The sequence below is a fragment of the Miscanthus floridulus genome, chromosome 7 (genome assembly GCF_019320115.1).
Source record: "Miscanthus floridulus cultivar M001 chromosome 7, ASM1932011v1, whole genome shotgun sequence".
NCBI lineage: Eukaryota > Viridiplantae > Streptophyta > Magnoliopsida > Poales > Poaceae > Miscanthus > Miscanthus floridulus.
Genome location: NC_089586.1, coordinates 113,906,628 through 113,924,602, shown reverse-complemented (window position 1 = coordinate 113,924,602; position 17,975 = coordinate 113,906,628). Strand labels below are relative to the sequence as shown.

Genomic DNA, 17,975 nt, shown 5'->3' with positions numbered 1-17,975 from the left:
ACACAAAGTACAGACTCTTATCTCAAATTAACTGTGTTTCTGGACGAGACAGTACTTTGTTACTCGTTAGGGCAGTCCCACTGCTAAAAACACATGTAGTTTCTATGTTTATTAATTTATTTACATATAAACTACGTTCCTAATGGATAATTTCTATATTATAGTTTTTATCCAATCACATGTCTTCTCTTTGCATCATGTCCCTATCACATATCTTCATGTTTTGGTTCTCATATAGACATGATTTTTTTATCTAAAAAGAACCATTTCCTCATCTCTCTTCTTTAATTGTAGTGTCACGTCACTTTTTTTGTTTAGGTGGCACCTTAATTAATGAACATAGAAATCACGTAGTTTCTTGGTTGAGAGTGCCCTTTGATACCTCATACCTCTGTTCATGTAGAAACTGCATGGTGTTCCAACTAAGGTGCAATAAAGATCTGACTATTTGAGAACTGAGACCCTAAAACTTGGGTCGATTGTCAAGGATGATTGGGTGATGGCGTGGCGGCACTGTTAACCTATTTACACATCATTTAGTACATTATTTTCATTTAATCGATCGTTTACCCCGTTTAAATGGCTGTTTTACCTGTTTAAATGGTCATGTAATCCAAATAATAGTTAAACAACAAGTGACCGACTGTTCAGTGTATAACATTTAGAATAACCCTACAGGGTGGTTCGTGAACTACGAAACCTACCCGGCCAGGTTCGTGTTGTTCGTCTTGTTTCTCCTCCCTGCTACCATTCTTCCCCTCTACTGCTAACACACGCTGGGAGCTCCTCTCGAGCGTGACCGAGCGCGTCCGTCGGGCGAGATCCCATGTGCCAGCAGCGCGGGCCGCAACGGCAGGCCACCACCAGGGGTGGGTGTGGGTCGCCGGTCGCAAAGTGCCGCAGCTTTTTTGCCAAAAAAGCTCTCTGCCGACCTTGTCCCGTGTCGGGTTCGAACAGGGGAGATGGTGGATGCTGTGAACTTGTGATAGTAAGGTGATACCTAAACCGATAGGCATCGAGTCCTGTGGCAGTGCCATTCCATTCCATTCCACTCCGGGTGTTAGGATCACGATATATTTTGTTCTTGTGTTTTAATTCAAATAACGAAAGATAAAATTTAGTTTCCTAAAAAAACGAAAGATCAAATTCCATTAAATATTGATGCCTTCCCGTCTTACGAAGCCTGAAATAAGTCATCAAAATGAACTGACATTTCATTCATGTACTGCAAATCTATAAGGGGCCATTTAGATCCTTTCATCTGAATAAATTAAAATCTACTTAATAAATTAGGCTATTTGGCTTAAAATTTAACATTCCACCACTTTTCAAAGTTCACATATAAATCTATCTCAAATTCATAGAGTGGAAGATAAAAATTGATTCTATAGAGCATCATTCTATGTTTCTACTCTGCAACTTATAACACGCTCTTCAACTCGATGCAACACATAAGTACCTTTCTCGTATAGCCAACAATAATATATAAATATAATCTATATACAGCCATATTAGTTTAATTAATATATGTCTAAATTATGATTAATAAATTTAATTCGAAGCATCCAAACGGGGCTAAAGGTTATTTGTCGCATACATGGATAGAAATGATCAAACCTGAGTATAATCCAAGTTGACCTAAATGTACTCAGATATCGTAAATGTAAATCCTTATACAAACAAGCTATTCCCTGATCAAATAACCAGATTTATCTAGCAAACTATATACAATAGATATTAGTTCAGCAAACTAAGAACAGCAGATAACAGATCCTCAAGACAGCACTTGTGTTCTTTTTCATTTCCAGAACTTAATAAACTACAAATAATTGCAGTAAGAGCAAATGAGAAGACCAGACTAATCAAAATTGCAGGAACACCTTCTGGTATCACCGGTTTTTGTAAACTGAAAGGTAAAATCTCTGCTACAAGCAGCTCAAATAGAATCAGGCCTAGAGCAGCTGAACAAGTAGGTGTACCATTAGTTCATACACTTCGGGTCAAGGAAAAAAACTGAGGCATGCAATCTGAACATGCTAGTTTACATTTTGTTTTTCAGCACTGGGAGCTACTAGACATGAGTTTTGTTTTTCAGCACTGGGACTCTGGGAGCTACTAGACATGACAATATAGCAAAAAAATTGGATGCTACCTTGTACTGAAAACCACAGGGATGATTCACTTGCATTCTAGTCCTGCCTCTGCTGCTCGCCGGGGCTTGTTTTTCCGCCGGCTCCCAATCTGCCTGAATCCATTGGTCCTTGTTGATTCATCACTGCTTGATCGAACAATAGAGTTACTATCTTCTATGACAATATTAGAGCCCTCTTTCAACGGCCTGCCTCTCTTGTTACCACCGGCTGCAGCACTGTTCTTCAGCTTGGCATCATCAACTTCTTCTTGGTCGCCATCGACCTTTTCTACAAAATTTTCGACATCTGCTTGATCGATCTTATTGGCGAAGCGCTTTTGGGGCCTTCCCCTCCTCTTTTTTGCAGGCACAACTTCTTCACCACTGCTACCTTTGTCTTCATGGCTCCTGACAGTGGTTAGCTTCTTCCCTCTCCCTCTTCCTCTACCCATGGATTCAATTTCAGCAGTGCAAATATTGGTCAGTCCAATCACTGGAGCTGCAGGCTCTGTTGAAGCTGCTCCTTTTGTTTTATCTGATTGCTTGTTGGAAATGAAGTACTTCGTCAAGACAACTGGTCCTTTGAAAGTCTAGTAAAAAAAGATATACTAGAAATCTGCATAAACAGAATCAAGGGCATGCTCAGAAATCTGGGTAGTTAAGGACCAAAAATCGTAATGGAGATCGGAGTGTGTATGTAACAATGAACTTCTTTATCCTTCAAAAGAAAAGAAAAGAGAGAGAATGGACTACGAGGTCTATTGAGATCCATGTTAATCGAAAATCGATTCATTCAAATCAAAAGGCACACATATACCCAAATGAAAGCTATATAAAATAGAAAGAAATACGCATCTAATCAAATAAAGTAAAACGAAAAGGAGAGATTTTTTTAAAAAAAATATATATATGAACGAAACTAAGAATAAGAAACAGAAACAAGGATGTCTATCGAGAATCGACGAATTCAAATCAAACAACATGCATATACCCAATTGGAAGTTACACAAATAGGAAGCAATACGCATCTAATAACTAGATAAAGTAAAAAGAGAGATTTTTAACTTATATATGAACGAAAAAGAAACAGAAACAGGGGCCGATTCAACAGCCGATCCGCTCCATACATTAATGGATTGATGAAAAACAAGAATCTGACCTTCCATAAAGCTTGCGTCTACTCCAAGGAGCGTCATGCACCCCATTTCTCAAGTCTGTTGGCGAAAAGATGGAAACTTTGCCGGCGCTGGAGGAAAAGGAATGCAAAGGACCTAATGGATCGGTGGCAAACTTCGGCTCGCGATGCCGGAAGTACCGCAGATCGGGAAGTCGCGGCAAAGATTGAGATGTGGTGTGCAGGAAGGGAAGTAGGAGGGTTTCTATCAACGAACCGCTAGCGCCCTGGAGTTCTGGATGGTTGAGCTCCAATAGCTGCTGGGGCAGCCGCAGCAGCACACCGGCTGGGGTTAGGGAGGAGAGAGGTTTGGTTCTGCTCCAGGATTTTTTAAATATCTAGCTTGTTGAGGGGCCATTAGCTATTTGTTTATGCTTTTATTTATTTACAGTCTACCAACCGTTGAAAAATGGGGGAGGGGGAGAGTGCTTCGACTGTTTGATTAATTAAAGAAATGGGTGGGCAAGATGGATCCTAGGGACGCGGTTAACTTTTACCATAATGGGATTTTTGTTCCATGTTGGTGGAAGTTATTTTTACCAATACTCCTACGAGGTTAGTTGCCTTAATACCTGACAACCTGACAACCTAGGCCACGGCTTTGTTCCAAGAGAAGATGCCAGCCACAGTTCTCCGATGCGCTGGTTCCAGCTCCAGGTGGAGGAGTGAACAATGCTCCTGTATGAGTGTATGACACCTGGTTTGGGTGAGCCATTTTTTTTTGTGTGTGGTAATTTTGCTACCAAGCAGTAATTTTGTTTAGGCATTATTATTCTTTTCAACAGCTGAATAGTGTTAAGCTTTTGTCTTTCCAAAATTACCACTGGATGCTTTTCGGTGTTTATTGTTTCAACTATACCTGTAATATGAACTGTTACAATCACAGCATTGCTAGCTGTAACTGACTTTAACAGTATCAACAGGTTATAGGGATTAGACAAAGCAAAGCCGACTTCAGCAATTTGCGGCAAGTGGCCGTATTAAATTGGAGTGAATCCTGACACTATGATTATTTTTCTGCCCTTTACTTTGAATCTGAATTCATCTTCTATCTTTCTTTGTCTGAACAATTTCGTCTTCTACCTTTCACAGCTGCCAACTCCGCGGATTTTTACAGTAATGTAGGGTATCCAAATCAAATGTCCCAACCGGGACGAGGTCTGTGCCTGTAGTCCCGTACGCCTGCAACTGCAATGGCACTGTCGTATTCCTGAATGAATATACTGTATCACACACTGTATATATCGACAGGCTGTTTAAAGTGTCGCAGAAAATGTACTCGCTGCCCTTGATGTCAGGTCCTTACTGAGACCCTATTTAGTTCCACTCCAAAATACCAAATTTTTTAAGATTTTTCGTAACATCGAATCTTTGGACACATGTATGAAGCATTAAATATAAATAAAAAATAAAACTAATTACACAGTTTAGACGAAATTCACGAGACGAATCTTTTAAGCCTAATTAGACTATGATTGGACATTAATTGCTAAATAACAACGAAAGTACTACAGTGACATTTCGCCAAAAAAATTTGCCATCTAAACGGTACCTGAGCTATGGAGTAGAGTATATGTTCCCGTTTCTCAAAGCTTGTTTGTAATCTGTTTTTGTTGTTTTGCACATGCTTGTTTGGACTTTGGACAGCTGTAGGTTGATGTCAAGGACCTCAAACCCTAGGATAGCACGACCCCAATTACGTAACTCGTAGTTGCGATCCGTCTTCTCTGGCGAGGTTTACCCCTCCGCCGCAGGCTTAGTTGAATGAGAGAGAGAGAGAGGAGAGTTTAGGGATAATTCATTGCTTAATTCCTAAACTTCTTGTCACTGGATACATATAGCCATGCGGCCAACCGAAAGGAAAACTAATCCCTCCTTGATTCTAGGGACTTAACAAACTAACCGTCCTAATTTTCCATCTAGCCACTGCTCGCTGGAACGGCCTGGCCCGCGCGGTTCGCGCGTTCCTCGGCGCGGCGTACGTCGCGGTTGCGCCGGCGCCTGACGTAGCCTTGGCCCCACATGACATCTCTCCCCCCTCGAGATCCAGCTCGTCCTCGAGCTGAAATTCTGGATATGTGGCGCGAAACTCGTCGAGGTCCTCCTAGATGGCTGATGATGCCGGCTCGCCGCGCCAGTAGACCAAGACTGACGGACCTCCACGGGCCAAACGAGCCTGAGTCACGCGGTCTGGTGCAGGGACGATCGAGCCATGCTTGATGTCAGGCAGGGATGGGGGAGTCGTCGGCGGTTGTTCCGATGAACTTCTTGAGGGTGCCCACGTGGAATACGTCGTGGATGCGAGCCTGCGGGGTAGCTCCAGCGCACCGCGACATCGTTGATGAGCTTGATGACGCGGTACGGGCCGAGGAAGCGGGCCTTCAGCTTGCCCGTAGGCGCTTGAGGCAGGGACGACGCGGCACGCTGGCGGAGGCGAAGGAGGGCCTAGTCCCCGACGGAGTAAGACACCTGCCGATGATGCTTGTCGTAGTGCAGCTTCTGGACTGCCTGGGCTTGCTACAAGCGATGGCGTACGTCGGCGAGGAAGTCGTCGCGCTCCTCCATGTCCCGGGCGACAGCGGCGACCCGAGTCTCGCCGGGCTCGTACGAGCGGATGGTGGGCGGGTCGCGGCCGTACACCACATGGAACGGTGTCTCCCGAAGGGACGACTAGTAGGCCGTGTTGTAGACGTACTCGGCCCACGGCAGCCATCGGAGCCATTGGCGGGGGCGATCGCCGCTATGCCCTTGTTGGTTTATAGGGTCATAAGTTTGGTCGATGCTGATTTATTTTGAGAGAAAAATACTGCTGACTGACTTAATAAGTTTTGACTGAAACCATCGAACGAACGAACAGGCTGAAGGTGATCCCTAAACCCATAGGCATCGAGTCCTGTGGCAGTGCCATGCCATTCCATTTCCACTCCGGGTGTCAGGATCACGATATATTTTGTTCTTGTGTTTTAATTCAAATAACGAAAGATCAAATTTGGGTGCGTTCGGCTGGCCGGCCGGCTGAGGCTGGGCTTGCCAGCGCACTCAAAGGTTCACTGTTTACGTGAACAGTGTTTTCAGACAAAACAGTATTTTCCCCTCTCAACAATAACAGTATTTTTATTTATTTTTCAGTCCTGCCAAACAGTTTCTAAAAAAACGAAAGATCAAATTCCATTAAATATTGATGCCTTCCAGTTTTACGAAGCCTGAAATAAGTCATCAAAATGAACTGACATTTTCATTCATGTAGTACAAATCTATAAGGGGCATTTAGATCCTTTCATATGAAGGAATTAAAATATACTTAATAAATTTGGCTATTTAGCTTGAAATTTGATATTCCATAACTTTTCAAAGTTCATATATAAGGCTATCTCAAATTCATAGGGTGAAAGATGAAAATTAATTCTATAGAGCATCATTCTATGTTTCTACTTTGCAACTTATAACACGCTCTTCAACTTACTCCCTTACGGTAGAAATGCAACATATAAGTATCTTTCTCGTATAGCCAACAATAATATATAAATATAATCAATATACAACCATATTAGTTTAATTAATATATGTCTAAATTATGATTAATAAATTTAATTCGAAGATCCAAACGGGGCCTAAAGGTTATTTGTCACATACATGGATAGAAATGATCAAACCTGAGTATAATCCAAGTTGACCTAAATGTACTCAGATATGGTAAATGTAAATTCTTATCCAAACAAGCTATTCCCTGATCAAATAACCAGATTTATCTAGCAAACTATATACAATAGATATTAGTTCAGCGACCTAAGAACAGCAGATAACAGATCCTCAAGACAGCACTTGTGTTCTTTTTCATTTCCAGAACTTAATAAACTACAAATAATTGCAGTAAGAGCAAATGAGAAGACCAGACTAATCAAAATTGCAGGAACACCTTCTGGTATCACCAGTTTTTGTAAACTGAAAGGTAAAATCTCTGCTACAAGCAGCTCAAATAGAATCAGGCCTAGAGCAGCTGAACAAGTAGGTGTACCATTAGTTCATACACTTCGGGTCAAGGAAAAAAAACTGAGGCATGCAATCTGAACATGCTAGTTTACATTTTGTTTTTCAGCACTGGGAGCTACTAGACATGAGTTTTGTTTTTCAGCACTGGGAGCTACTAGACATGACAATATAGCAAAAAAATTGGATGCTACCTTGTACTGAAAACCACAGGGATGATTCACTTGCATTCTAGTCCTGCCTCTGCTGCTCGCCGGGGCTTGTTTTTCCGCCGGCTCCCAATCTGCCTGAATCCATTGGTCCTTGTTGATTCACCACTGCTTGATCGAACAATAAAGTTACTATCTTCTATGACAATATTAGAGCCCTCTTTCAACGGCCTGCCCCTCTTGTTACCACCGGCTGCAGCGCTGTTCTTCAGCTTGGCATCATCAACTTCTTCTTGGTCGCCATCGACCTTTTCTACAAAATTTTCAACATCTGCTTGATCGATCTTATTGGCGAAGTGCTTTTGGGGCCTTCCCCTCCTCTTTTTTGCAGGCACAACTTCTTCACCACTGCTACATTTGTCTTCGTGGCTCCTGACAGTGGTTAGCTTCTTCCCTCTCCCTCTTCCTCTACCCATGGATTCAATTTCAGCAGTGCAAATATTGGTCAGTCCAATCACTGGAGCTGCAGGCTCTGTTGAAGCTGCTCCTTTTGTTTTATCTGATTGCTTGTTGGAAATGAAGTACTTCGTCAAGACAACTGGTCCTTTGGGCAGTCTAGTAAAAAAAGATATACTAGAAATCTGCATAAACATAATCAAGGGCATGCTCAGAAATCTGGGTAGTTAAGGACCAAAAATCGTAATGGAGATCGGAGTGTGTATGTAACAATGAACTTCTTTATCCTTCAAAAGAAAAGAAAAGAGAGAGAATGGACTACGAGGTCTATTGAGATCCATGTCAATCGAAAATCGATTCATTCAAATCAAAAGGCACACATATACCCAAATGAAAGCTATATAAAATAGAAAGCAATACGCATCAAATCAAATAAAGTAAAACGAAAAGGAGAGATTTTTAATATATATATATATATATATATATATATATATATATATATATATATGTCTATCGAGAATCGACGAATTCAAATCAAACAACATGAATATACCCAATTGGAAGTTACATAAATAGGAAGCAATACGCATCTAATAACTAGATAAAGTAAAAAGAAAGAGAGATTTTTTAACTTATATATGAACGAAAAAGAAACAGAAACAGGGGCCGATTCAACAGCCGATCCGCTCCATACATTAATGAATTGATGAAAAACAAGAATCTGACCTTCCATAAAGCTTGCGTCTACTCCAAGGAGCGTCATGCACCCCATTTCTCAAGTCAAGTCCGTTGGCGAAAAGATGGAAGCTTTGCCGGCGCTGGAGGAAAAGGAATGCAAAGGACCTAATGGATCGGTGGCAAACTTCGGCTCGCGATGCCGGAAGTACCGCAGATCGGGAAGTCGCGGCAAAGATTGAGATGTGGTGTGCAGGAAGGGAAGCAGGAGGGTTTCTATCAACGAACCGCTAGCGCCCTGGAGTTCTGGATGGTTGAGCTCCAATAGCTGCTGGGGCAGCCGCAGCAGCACACCGGCTGGGGTTAGGGAGGAGAGAGAGGTTTGGTTCTGCTCCAGGATTTTTTTAAATATATATAGCTTGTTGAGGGGCCATTAGCTGTTTGTTTATGCTTTTATTTACAGTCTACCAACCGTTGAAAAATGGGGGAGGGGGAGAGTGTTTCGACTGTTTGATTAATTAAAGAAATGGGTGAGCAAGATGGATCCCAGGGACGCGGTTAACTTTTACCATAATGGGATTTTTGTTCCATGTTGGTGGAAGTTATTTTTACCAATACTCCTAGGTTAGTTGCCTTAATACCTGACAACCTAGGCCACGGCTTTGTTACAAGAGAAGATGCCAGCCACAGTTCTCTCCGATGAGCTGGCTCCAGCTCCAGGTGAAGTAGTGAACCATGCTCCTGTATGAGTGTATGGCACCTGGTTTGGGTGAGCCATTTTTTTTGTTTTTTTTGGTAATTTTGCTACCAAGCAGTAATTTTGTTTAGGCATTACCACTGGATGCTTTTCGGTGTTTATTGTTTCAACCATACCTGTAATATGAACTGTTACAATCACAGCATTGCTAGCTGTAACTGACTTTAACAGTATCAATAGGTTATAGGGATTAGACAAAGCAAAGCCGACTTCAGCAATTTGCGGCAAGTGACCGTATTAAATTGGAGTGAATCCTGACACTATGATTATTTTTCTGCCCTTTACTTTGAATCTGAATTCATCTTCTATCTTTCTTTGTCCGAACAATTTCGTCTTCTACCTTTCACAGCTGCCAGCTCCACGGATTTTTACAGTCATGAAGCTGGCAGCTGTGAAAAATCCGTGGAGGTCTGTGCCTGTAGTCCCGTACACCTGCAATTGCAATGGCACTGTCGTATTCCTGAATCAATATACTGTATCACAGACTGTATATATCGACAGGCTGTTTAAAGCGCCGCAGAAAATGTACTTGCTGCCCTTGATGTCAGGTCCTTACTGAGACCCTATTTAGTTCCACTCCAAAATACCAAATTTTTTAAGATTTTTCGTAACATCGAATCTTTGGACACATGTATGAAGCATTAAATATAAATAAAAAATAAAACTAATTACACAGTTTAGACGAAATTCACGAGACGAATCTTTTAAGCCTAATTAGACTATGATTGGACATTAATTGCTAAATAACAACGAAAGTACTACAGTGACATTTCGCCAAAAAAATTTGCCATCTAAACGGTACCTGAGCTATGGAGTAGAGTATATGTTCCCGTTTCTCAAAGCTTGTTTGTAATCTGTTTTTGTTGTTTTGCACATGCTTGTTTGGACTTTGGACAGCTGTAGGTTGATGTCAAGGACCTCAAACCCTAGGATAGCACGACCCCAATTACGTAACTCGTAGTTGCGATCCGTCTTCTCTGGCGAGGTTTACCCCTCCGCCGCAGGCTTAGTTGAATGAGAGAGAGAGAGAGGAGAGTTTAGGGATAATTCATTGCTTAATTCCTAAACTTCTTGTCACTGGATACATATAGCCATGCGGCCAACCGAAAGGAAAACTAATCCCTCCTTGATTCTAGGGACTTAACAAACTAACCGTCCTAATTTTCCATCTAGCCACTGCTCGCTGGAACGGCCTGGCCCGCGCGGTTCGCGCGTTCCTCGGCGCGGCGTACGTCGCGGTTGCGCCGGCGCCTGACGTAGCCTTGGCCCCACATGACATCTCTCCCCCCTCGAGATCCAGCTCGTCCTCGAGCTGAAATTCTGGATATGTGGCGCGAAACTCGTCGAGGTCCTCCTAGATGGCTGATGATGCCGGCTCGCCGCGCCAGTAGACCAAGACCTGACGGACTCCACGGGCCAAACGAGCCTGAGTCACGCGGTCTGGTGCAGGGACGATCGAGCCATGCTTGATGTCAGGCAGGGATGGGGGAGTCGTCGGCGGTGTTCCGATGAACTTCTTGAGGGTGCCCACGTGGAATACGTCGTGGATGCGAGCCTGCGGGGGTAGCTCCAGGCGCACCGCGACATCGTTGATGAGCTTGATGACGCGGTACGGGCCGAGGAAGCGGGCCTTCAGCTTGCCCGTAGGCGCTTGAGGCAGGGACGACGCGGCACGCTGGCGGAGGCGAAGGAGGGCCTAGTCCCCGACGGAGTAAGACACCTGCCGATGATGCTTGTCGTAGTGCAGCTTCTGGACTGCCTGGGCTTGCTACAAGCGATGGCGTACGTCGGCGAGGAAGTCGTCGCGCTCCTCCATGTCCCGGGCGACAGCGGCGACCCGAGTCTCGCCGGGCTCGTACGAGCGGATGGTGGGCGGGTCGCGGCCGTACACCACATGGAACGGTGTCTCCCGAAGGGACGACTAGTAGGCCGTGTTGTAGACGTACTCGGCCCACGGCAGCCATCGGAGCCATTGGCGGGGGCGATCGCCGGTGAAGCAGCGCAAGTACATGACGATGACCCCGTTCGCCGCCTCGGTCTGGCCATCCGATTGTGGGTGGAAGGCGGAGGACATGTGCAGCTTGGTCCCCATCAGGCGCATGAGCTCGCGCCAAAACATGGAGGTAAACACCGGGTCACGGTCGGAGACCATGGACTGCGGCACGCCGTGGAGGCGGACGATGTCGGTAAAGAATGCTTGGGCCACGGACTCGGCGGTGTACGGGTGGGCGAGGGCGATGAAGTGGCAGTACTTGCTGAAGCGGTCGACGACGGAGAGGATGACCGACTTGCCGTTGACCCGGGGAAGAGCTTCGATGAAGTCGAGACCGATGTCCGCCCATACGATGGTGGGAACGGGCAAGGGCATGAGAAGTCCCGCCGGGTTGAGGTGCTCAGACTTGTAGCGTTGGCACGTGACGCACTCCCGCACGAAATCCTGCACAACACGACGCATGTTGGGGAAGTGAAAGTCACGCCGAAGTCGGTGCAGGGTGCGCTAAACGCCCTCGTGGCCATCGTCATGGACCGCCGCGACGATCTCCAGGAGCAGGGACGACGTGGGCGGTATGTACAGGCGCCCATCGTACATCACCATGTCATCGACCACCGTCCAAGGCGCGGCGCACGTGCCTGCCCGTACGTCGTCGTGGATGGCGACCAAGGTGGGGTCGATGGCCTGAGCGTGGCGAAGACGGGCGATGAAGTCGAAGCACAGGGCTGAGACTACGCAGAGGCCGCCCATGCTGCCCTCCTCAGCATCGCGACGGGAGAGGGCGTCCGCCACAGTGTTGGTTGCCCCGGACTTGTACTCAACGGTGAAGTCAAAGCCGAGCAGCTTGCCGACCCAGTGGTGCTGCGGTATGGTGGCGAGGCACTGGTCCAGTAGGAACTTGAGGTTGTGGTGGTCCGTCTTAACGAGGAAGCGGCGGCCCCACAGATATGGCCTCCAGTGCCACACTGCGAGCACGAGACCGATGAGCTCCCGCTCATACGCCGCGAGGGAGCGGTGCCTGGGCACGATGGGACGGCTGAAGAATGCGACCGGGTGGCCCTCCTGGAGCAGGACGGCGCCAAAGCCGTGTGTGGACACGTCACACTCGACGACGAAGGACTTGGTGAAGTCCGGCAAGGCCAGTACTGGCACCGAGGTCACGGCCCCTTTGAGGGCGCCGAACGCTCTCTCCGCGCTAGGGTTCCACGCGAACCCTTCCTTCTTGAGGAGTGCCGTGAGGGGCGCCGCAATGGCACCGTAGTTGTGGACGAACTTCCTGTAGTAGCCTGCCAAGCCGAGGAAGCCGCGCACCGCCCGAGCCGATCGGGGGCGGGGCCAGTCGTGGATGGCCTGGACCTTGGCGGGGTCCATGGCGACGCCGGCCGCGGAGATGGTGTGGCCGAGGTAGGCGATGGAGTCCACACCAAAGGAGCACTTGGACCGCTTCACGAACAGGCGGTGCTGGCGCAGTAGTGAGAGGACGATGCGGAGGTGTCGGAGGTGATCCGCCCATGTGGTGCTGTAGATCAAAATGTCATCAAAGAAGACGAGTACAAACCGCCGGAGGTAGGCACGGAGGATGTCGTTCATCAGTGCCTGGAACGTTGCCGGGGCGTTGCAAAGCCCGAACGGCATCACCAGGAACTCGTAGAGGCCATCGTGGGTGCGGAACGCTGTCTTGTGGATGTCCTCCGGGCGCATCCGCACTTGGTGGTACCCCGAACGCAAGTCCAGCTTGGTGAAGAAGCGCGTGCCGTGGAGCTCGTCAAGGAGTTCGTCGACGATGGGGATCGGGAAGGCGTCCTTGACAGTGAGAGCGTTGAGGGTGCGGTAGTCGACGCAGAACCGCCACTGAGCCGTCGGCCTTCTTGACGAGGAGGACCGGTGAGGAGAAGGGCGAGTCGCTGCGTCGGACGACGCCCTGCTCGATCATCGCGGCGCACTGGCGTTCCAGTTCGTCCTTGTGGGCCGCCGGGTACCGGTACGGGCGAACTGTGACGGGAGCGGAGCCTGGCTTGAGGACGATCGCGTGGTCGTGGGTGCGCTGGGGTGGAAGGCCCTTCGGCTCGGTGAAGATGTCCCCGTAGGCGGCCAGGAGCTCGTCTAGGAGCGTCCCACTGGCCGCGGCGATGGTGCGCAGGCGCGCGGCGGAGGCTCTGATACTAGGTTGTCAAGGACCTCAAACCCTAGGATAGCACGACCCCGACTACATAACTCATAGTCGCAATCCATCTTCTCCGGCGAGGTTTACCCCTCCGCCGCAGGCTAGTTGAACGAGAGAGAGAGGAGAGTTTAGGGATAATTCATTGCTTAATTCCTAAACTTCTTGTCACTGGATACATATAGCCATGCGGCCAACCGAAAGGGAAAACTAATCACTCCTTGATTCTAGGGACTTAACAAACTAACAGTCCTAATTTTCCATCTAGCCACTGCTCGCTGGAACGGCCTGGCCCGCGCGGTTCGCGCGTTCCTCGGCGCGGCGTACGTCGCGGTTGCGCCGGCGCCTGACGTAGCCTTGGCCCCACATGACAGTTGACCCAACCAAATTTTTATGAACCAACAGTGCTTTCTGCCCTGTTCTTCCAGAGAATTTTATTTCCAGATGCTTCCCAAAGAAAAGCCTCTCCAGTTGGACAAGTTTTCGTTAGGAATTCACGCGCTCAGGACATGTTCTACAGCTGGACGACTACCGCTGCATCAGGGATTCAGGATATATGGGACGAACGAGGAAAAGCCTGCGTGTCTCATCACTTTCTCTGTGTCTGCATGTGCATTTCATCAGATGGATGCAGATTACGCTCAGCCTGGGCAACAGATTTTTACCCGGTTCGCTAGATGGTGGCTGATGCTGATTTGTTGTGAGCGAAAAACACTGCTGAATGGCTGGCTGATAAGAACAAGCGACCAAGAATAAGCGCTGATAAGCTTTATGCAAATAAAGTGAAACAGATTTGGAGCACGCCCTTGAAGGCACTGCACTTTCATCAGCGTGCCATCTGCCGACAGACAGAGGGGAAAATGATCTAGGCACGGACGTATTTACAGAAGGGCCAATTATGAAAGCCAGATTTCAGCAAACCAGATTCTGTTTGACAGCCTCTGCTCAATTTAAATTGCAGTAGACACCCCTTTAGAATTTGAATCGTGTACTTATGATGGAAGGATGGCATGCTCAACAACAGCAGGATGACAGTAACCTTGAAAGCTTCCCGATATTATTCAGGTGCTCATCATGCATTTTCCCGCACCTGAAGAAGGTATCCTTGAAAACCAACATTGTACCTGAGTGTATAGCTGTCCGCCAAAGACGATACTGAATAATATATTTTTGATTTATTTACAGGGTTATGTACATCTCAGTTATTCAGTCATCATTGGTCATGAAGGTCACTTCTCACCAGCTTGACAATAAAGGAACAAATCATGAAAAGACATTAGTACAAACTATAATAAAAAGATCTCAAGTAATTTAAGTTTCAGATTTCAGAGTGACAGATGCCATACCTGAAACACATAACATGCTTGGATCGGTTACCATTACATCGGTAAATATAGTGACTGCTTACAGGTAGAGCATGTGTTGATAAGCATTTTTGCCTGGGAAATATGAAATATCTGGAAGAGACTTGATGCTAATCATAGTATAGTACAAATAGATACTAGATTACCTGGTCAGGATGCAAATGAGATTTTTAATAAAGCCTGAATTTCGAGGTCAACACCACATCGGTTTTAAGTTTTTTTTGTTTTTTTTGGGGGGCGGGGGGGAGGAGGGATCAAGAATTCAAAATACATTATACAACACACGCAGTTACACTATTCCAAAACAACAGAGGAGCACACATTTGCAGGATGAGAAAATACACACCATGGTGGCAGTATTTAAATACCATGCTTTGTTTGTCACTAGAATTTTTGCAAACTCTCATACAGTGACCATAATGCTAGTTTGGCAAGGAATTAATGAATTTAACAATAATTTCTACCATCTGGGCATCAAAAGCAGGACCCTCCATCTGGAAGTGCCCAGCTCCTTCAATCAAGTGTGTATCAACCCGTCCAGCTGCAGATTTGAGCTTGTTTTGCAATTGTTTCACACTGGTGAAGCCATCTTTGGTCCCCATGATGAAAAGCTTTGGTTTTTCAGACTTGAGTATAGCATCATGATGCCTTCCGAATAGGACTGAGGCCATCAGACCAAATGGGTACCCGATGCTAACGTAACCAATCACCTCGTCCACTTTATCAACTGCAGATCCGGCAATTGGTGCCCCTGCATCAGGGAATTATTGTTAGACACATGCCTAAACACAATACAACAGCTTCATAAATGACAGGAGAAGACTTGTATGCAGAATACCACGTCTTGATTCTTCAATGCAAACTCAACCATCTTGTTCATCTCCATCAACTAGCTCACGGACAATTGCAGTGGATAGGATCAACCAGGGTTCAAAATTTCGGCAAAATTTCGTGAAATTCGGTAATTTCGGTGGTGGCCGAAAGAAAAATCCGTAATTTTGTAATACACTAATACATGTGTTATATAACTTTAGACTCAATTTTTTATTGTTTATATTGCATATTTTTGTATTCAATAGATGTGTAGTCATAAATCATACTAATATTTGTTTAGATTTAAATGTTTTTTTAGAAAAAGCATACTTCATGTGCTAGTCTCTAAAAAAATTTCGCCGAAAATTTCGGCCGAATTTCGCGAAATTCGGTAGTTTCGGTGGTGGCCGAAATTTTTGCAATACCGAAATTGAAAACCCTGGGATCAACTTAATCGCAACCACTACATACAGCCATACAGGAAGCAGACATCCAAGCTACTTTACATTTCTAGGAGGATTTGCTGAAATATTGTGTAGATTACTTAACAGGAAACCTTTTGCCACTACTTTCCTTAAGGATATCTGACAGAAATTTAGGTCCCTAAATAAAATTAGATGAAATATTAATGCCTATCTGCTAATTACAGATTCAAGTTTGGAGTATACAGACTGAAACGCAGAAATTCCATGAGGACAACGTTTGAGCTTCCAATTTGAATGCAGCAAATTCATCAACAGCTACTATTTGCTTACTAGCCCGAATGAGTACCAAGAGAATTGTCATTTGCACATTCAAATTGACCAAAAACAGCTTCATAAGAGCGAAGCTGTTTGGTCAATTTGACTGATTAACGCTCCCATGAACTGAAAAGAAAAGGTACGGATCGCGACAGGGTTTCGCCACATCAGGGAGAAGCGAAAGAGTGGAACCTACCAGCTGAGGATCCGACGAGGATGATGCCGCGCGGCTTGATGTTCTCTGCGACCCATCGGCAGACCGCGACGACGTCCCCGACCTCGGTGGAGCCAGTGAGCGACGCCCGCCCCGTGGACCGGCCGGCGCCGCGCATGTCGAAGGTGACAGCGGTGTACCGCCGCCGCGCGACGCCCTCCGCCATCCCCCGCAGCAGGCCCTGCACGCCGCCGAGGATGGTGTAGGGGTGCACCAGCACCACCACCACGTCCTCCCCCGGCTCCGGCTCCGGCTCCTGCCCGGACGCGGGGGGCTTGAACAGCCGCACGCTCAGCTTCGCGCCGTCCCCCGTCTCCACCGTCGTCCACTCCATCTCGCTCGCTCGCTCGCCCAGTCCACCTCGCTTAGTTCAGCAGCTCCCCTGTCTCGATTCGATCTGTCCGCTGCTCTGCTTCGCTCGGGTCTGGTCGGGTGCTCCCGGTGGTCTCGTCTCCCATCACTCCGGTTGATTGATTTCTGGTGGGTGCGGGTGGTTGCCGCAGTTATTGCTGTATGGGCCGCTAGTCCATATTCTCAGTTTAATTGGGCCTCATTATTACTTTTGAGTTCGAGTTTCATCTACACGGGCGGCCTCTTTCATGTATGGATGGGGGTGTTGGGCGTACGATCTGTCTTGGATGCGCGGAGCCGCAGACCCAAGTTCTGGCTGGCCATGTAGGGCCCGTGCAGTGGCAGGCTTGTGGTTGTCAGTAGTACACAGCTGCAGACTGAGACTGGCCCTACCACAATGCTAAACATGGGGTGTCAGGCACTACTTAACAGCTGTGGCTCACACCTGCGAACAATGCGCGGAGCCCAGAATTTCTGTGGAGCCTGGGCAGAGACACAACCGTAATATTAAGGGCCCGTTTATGAGGGCTCGGACTCCTCCCTTCTCTTAAGATGGCTCGGGCTCCTCACGTGAAGTAGCTTTTTTTTTTGTGAAATTAAAGTTATGTTAGGAAAACGTTTGGTAAAAATAGCTTCAGTAGCAGTTTTGTAATAATTTGTAGGAGGTTTGTAAGGAGAAATCGAAAGAAGGTACATTTCTATGGCTCTGGCTCCTCTATAAAAAAAAATGGGTCCAACTCCTCTGGGCTCGTAGCAAGAAGGCATTTTGTAGATGTCCGTTTAGCAGGACTTCTTGTTAGGAGCCACGAGAAGTTAGAGCCGGAGCCTTGCCAAATAGAACGTAACGCATAATATAGAGCATTGTACATGAAAGCAAAACTAGATAACCACATTAATTTTAAGCCGGTTATATATTAATCATGGCTGATACTAGATTACTATTTAATAAAGGAGGAATTCATGGCACATACTTGTGGCCGAATAGTAAACAATTTGTTTTGTTTTGTTTT

At 46.5% G+C, this 17,975-nt stretch overlaps 2 protein-coding genes across 2 annotated transcripts; both read right to left on the bottom strand.

Annotated features, from left to right (window-relative positions):
- Window positions 1–7,512: 7,512 nt before the first annotated feature.
- LOC136466092 (uncharacterized) lies at window positions 7,513–7,917 on the bottom strand. The gene has a single exon (XM_066464570.1). The coding sequence runs from the start codon at window positions 7,915–7,917 to the stop codon at window positions 7,513–7,515; it is 405 nt and encodes a 134-aa protein (XP_066320667.1).
- Window positions 7,918–15,101: 7,184 nt separating this feature from the next.
- LOC136464335 (uncharacterized) lies at window positions 15,102–17,090 on the bottom strand. The gene is made up of 2 exons (XM_066463294.1): window positions 16,597–17,090; window positions 15,102–15,598 (listed from the first exon to the last, which is right to left on the bottom strand). Exons 1-2 carry the CDS (start codon window positions 16,946–16,948, stop codon window positions 15,270–15,272), a joined length of 681 nt encoding a protein of 226 aa, XP_066319391.1. The 5' UTR covers window positions 16,949–17,090; the 3' UTR covers window positions 15,102–15,269.
- Between the last annotated feature and the right edge of the window lie 885 nt (window positions 17,091–17,975).

What these genes read in the sequence shown, in the direction of transcription:
- LOC136466092 (XM_066464570.1), bottom strand. Translation starts at nt 7,917, where the DNA reads ATGGGTAGAGGAAGAGGGAGAGGGAAGAAGCTAACCACTGTCAGGAGC.
- LOC136464335 (XM_066463294.1), bottom strand. Translation starts at nt 16,948, where the DNA reads ATGGAGTGGACGACGGTGGAGACGGGGGACGGCGCGAAGCTGAGCGTG. An exon ending in CCTCGTCGGATCCTCAGCTG is followed by an intron (nt 15,599 to 16,596) that starts GTAGGTTCCACT and finishes TCCCTGATGCAG; the next exon opens with GGGCACCAATTGCCGGATCT.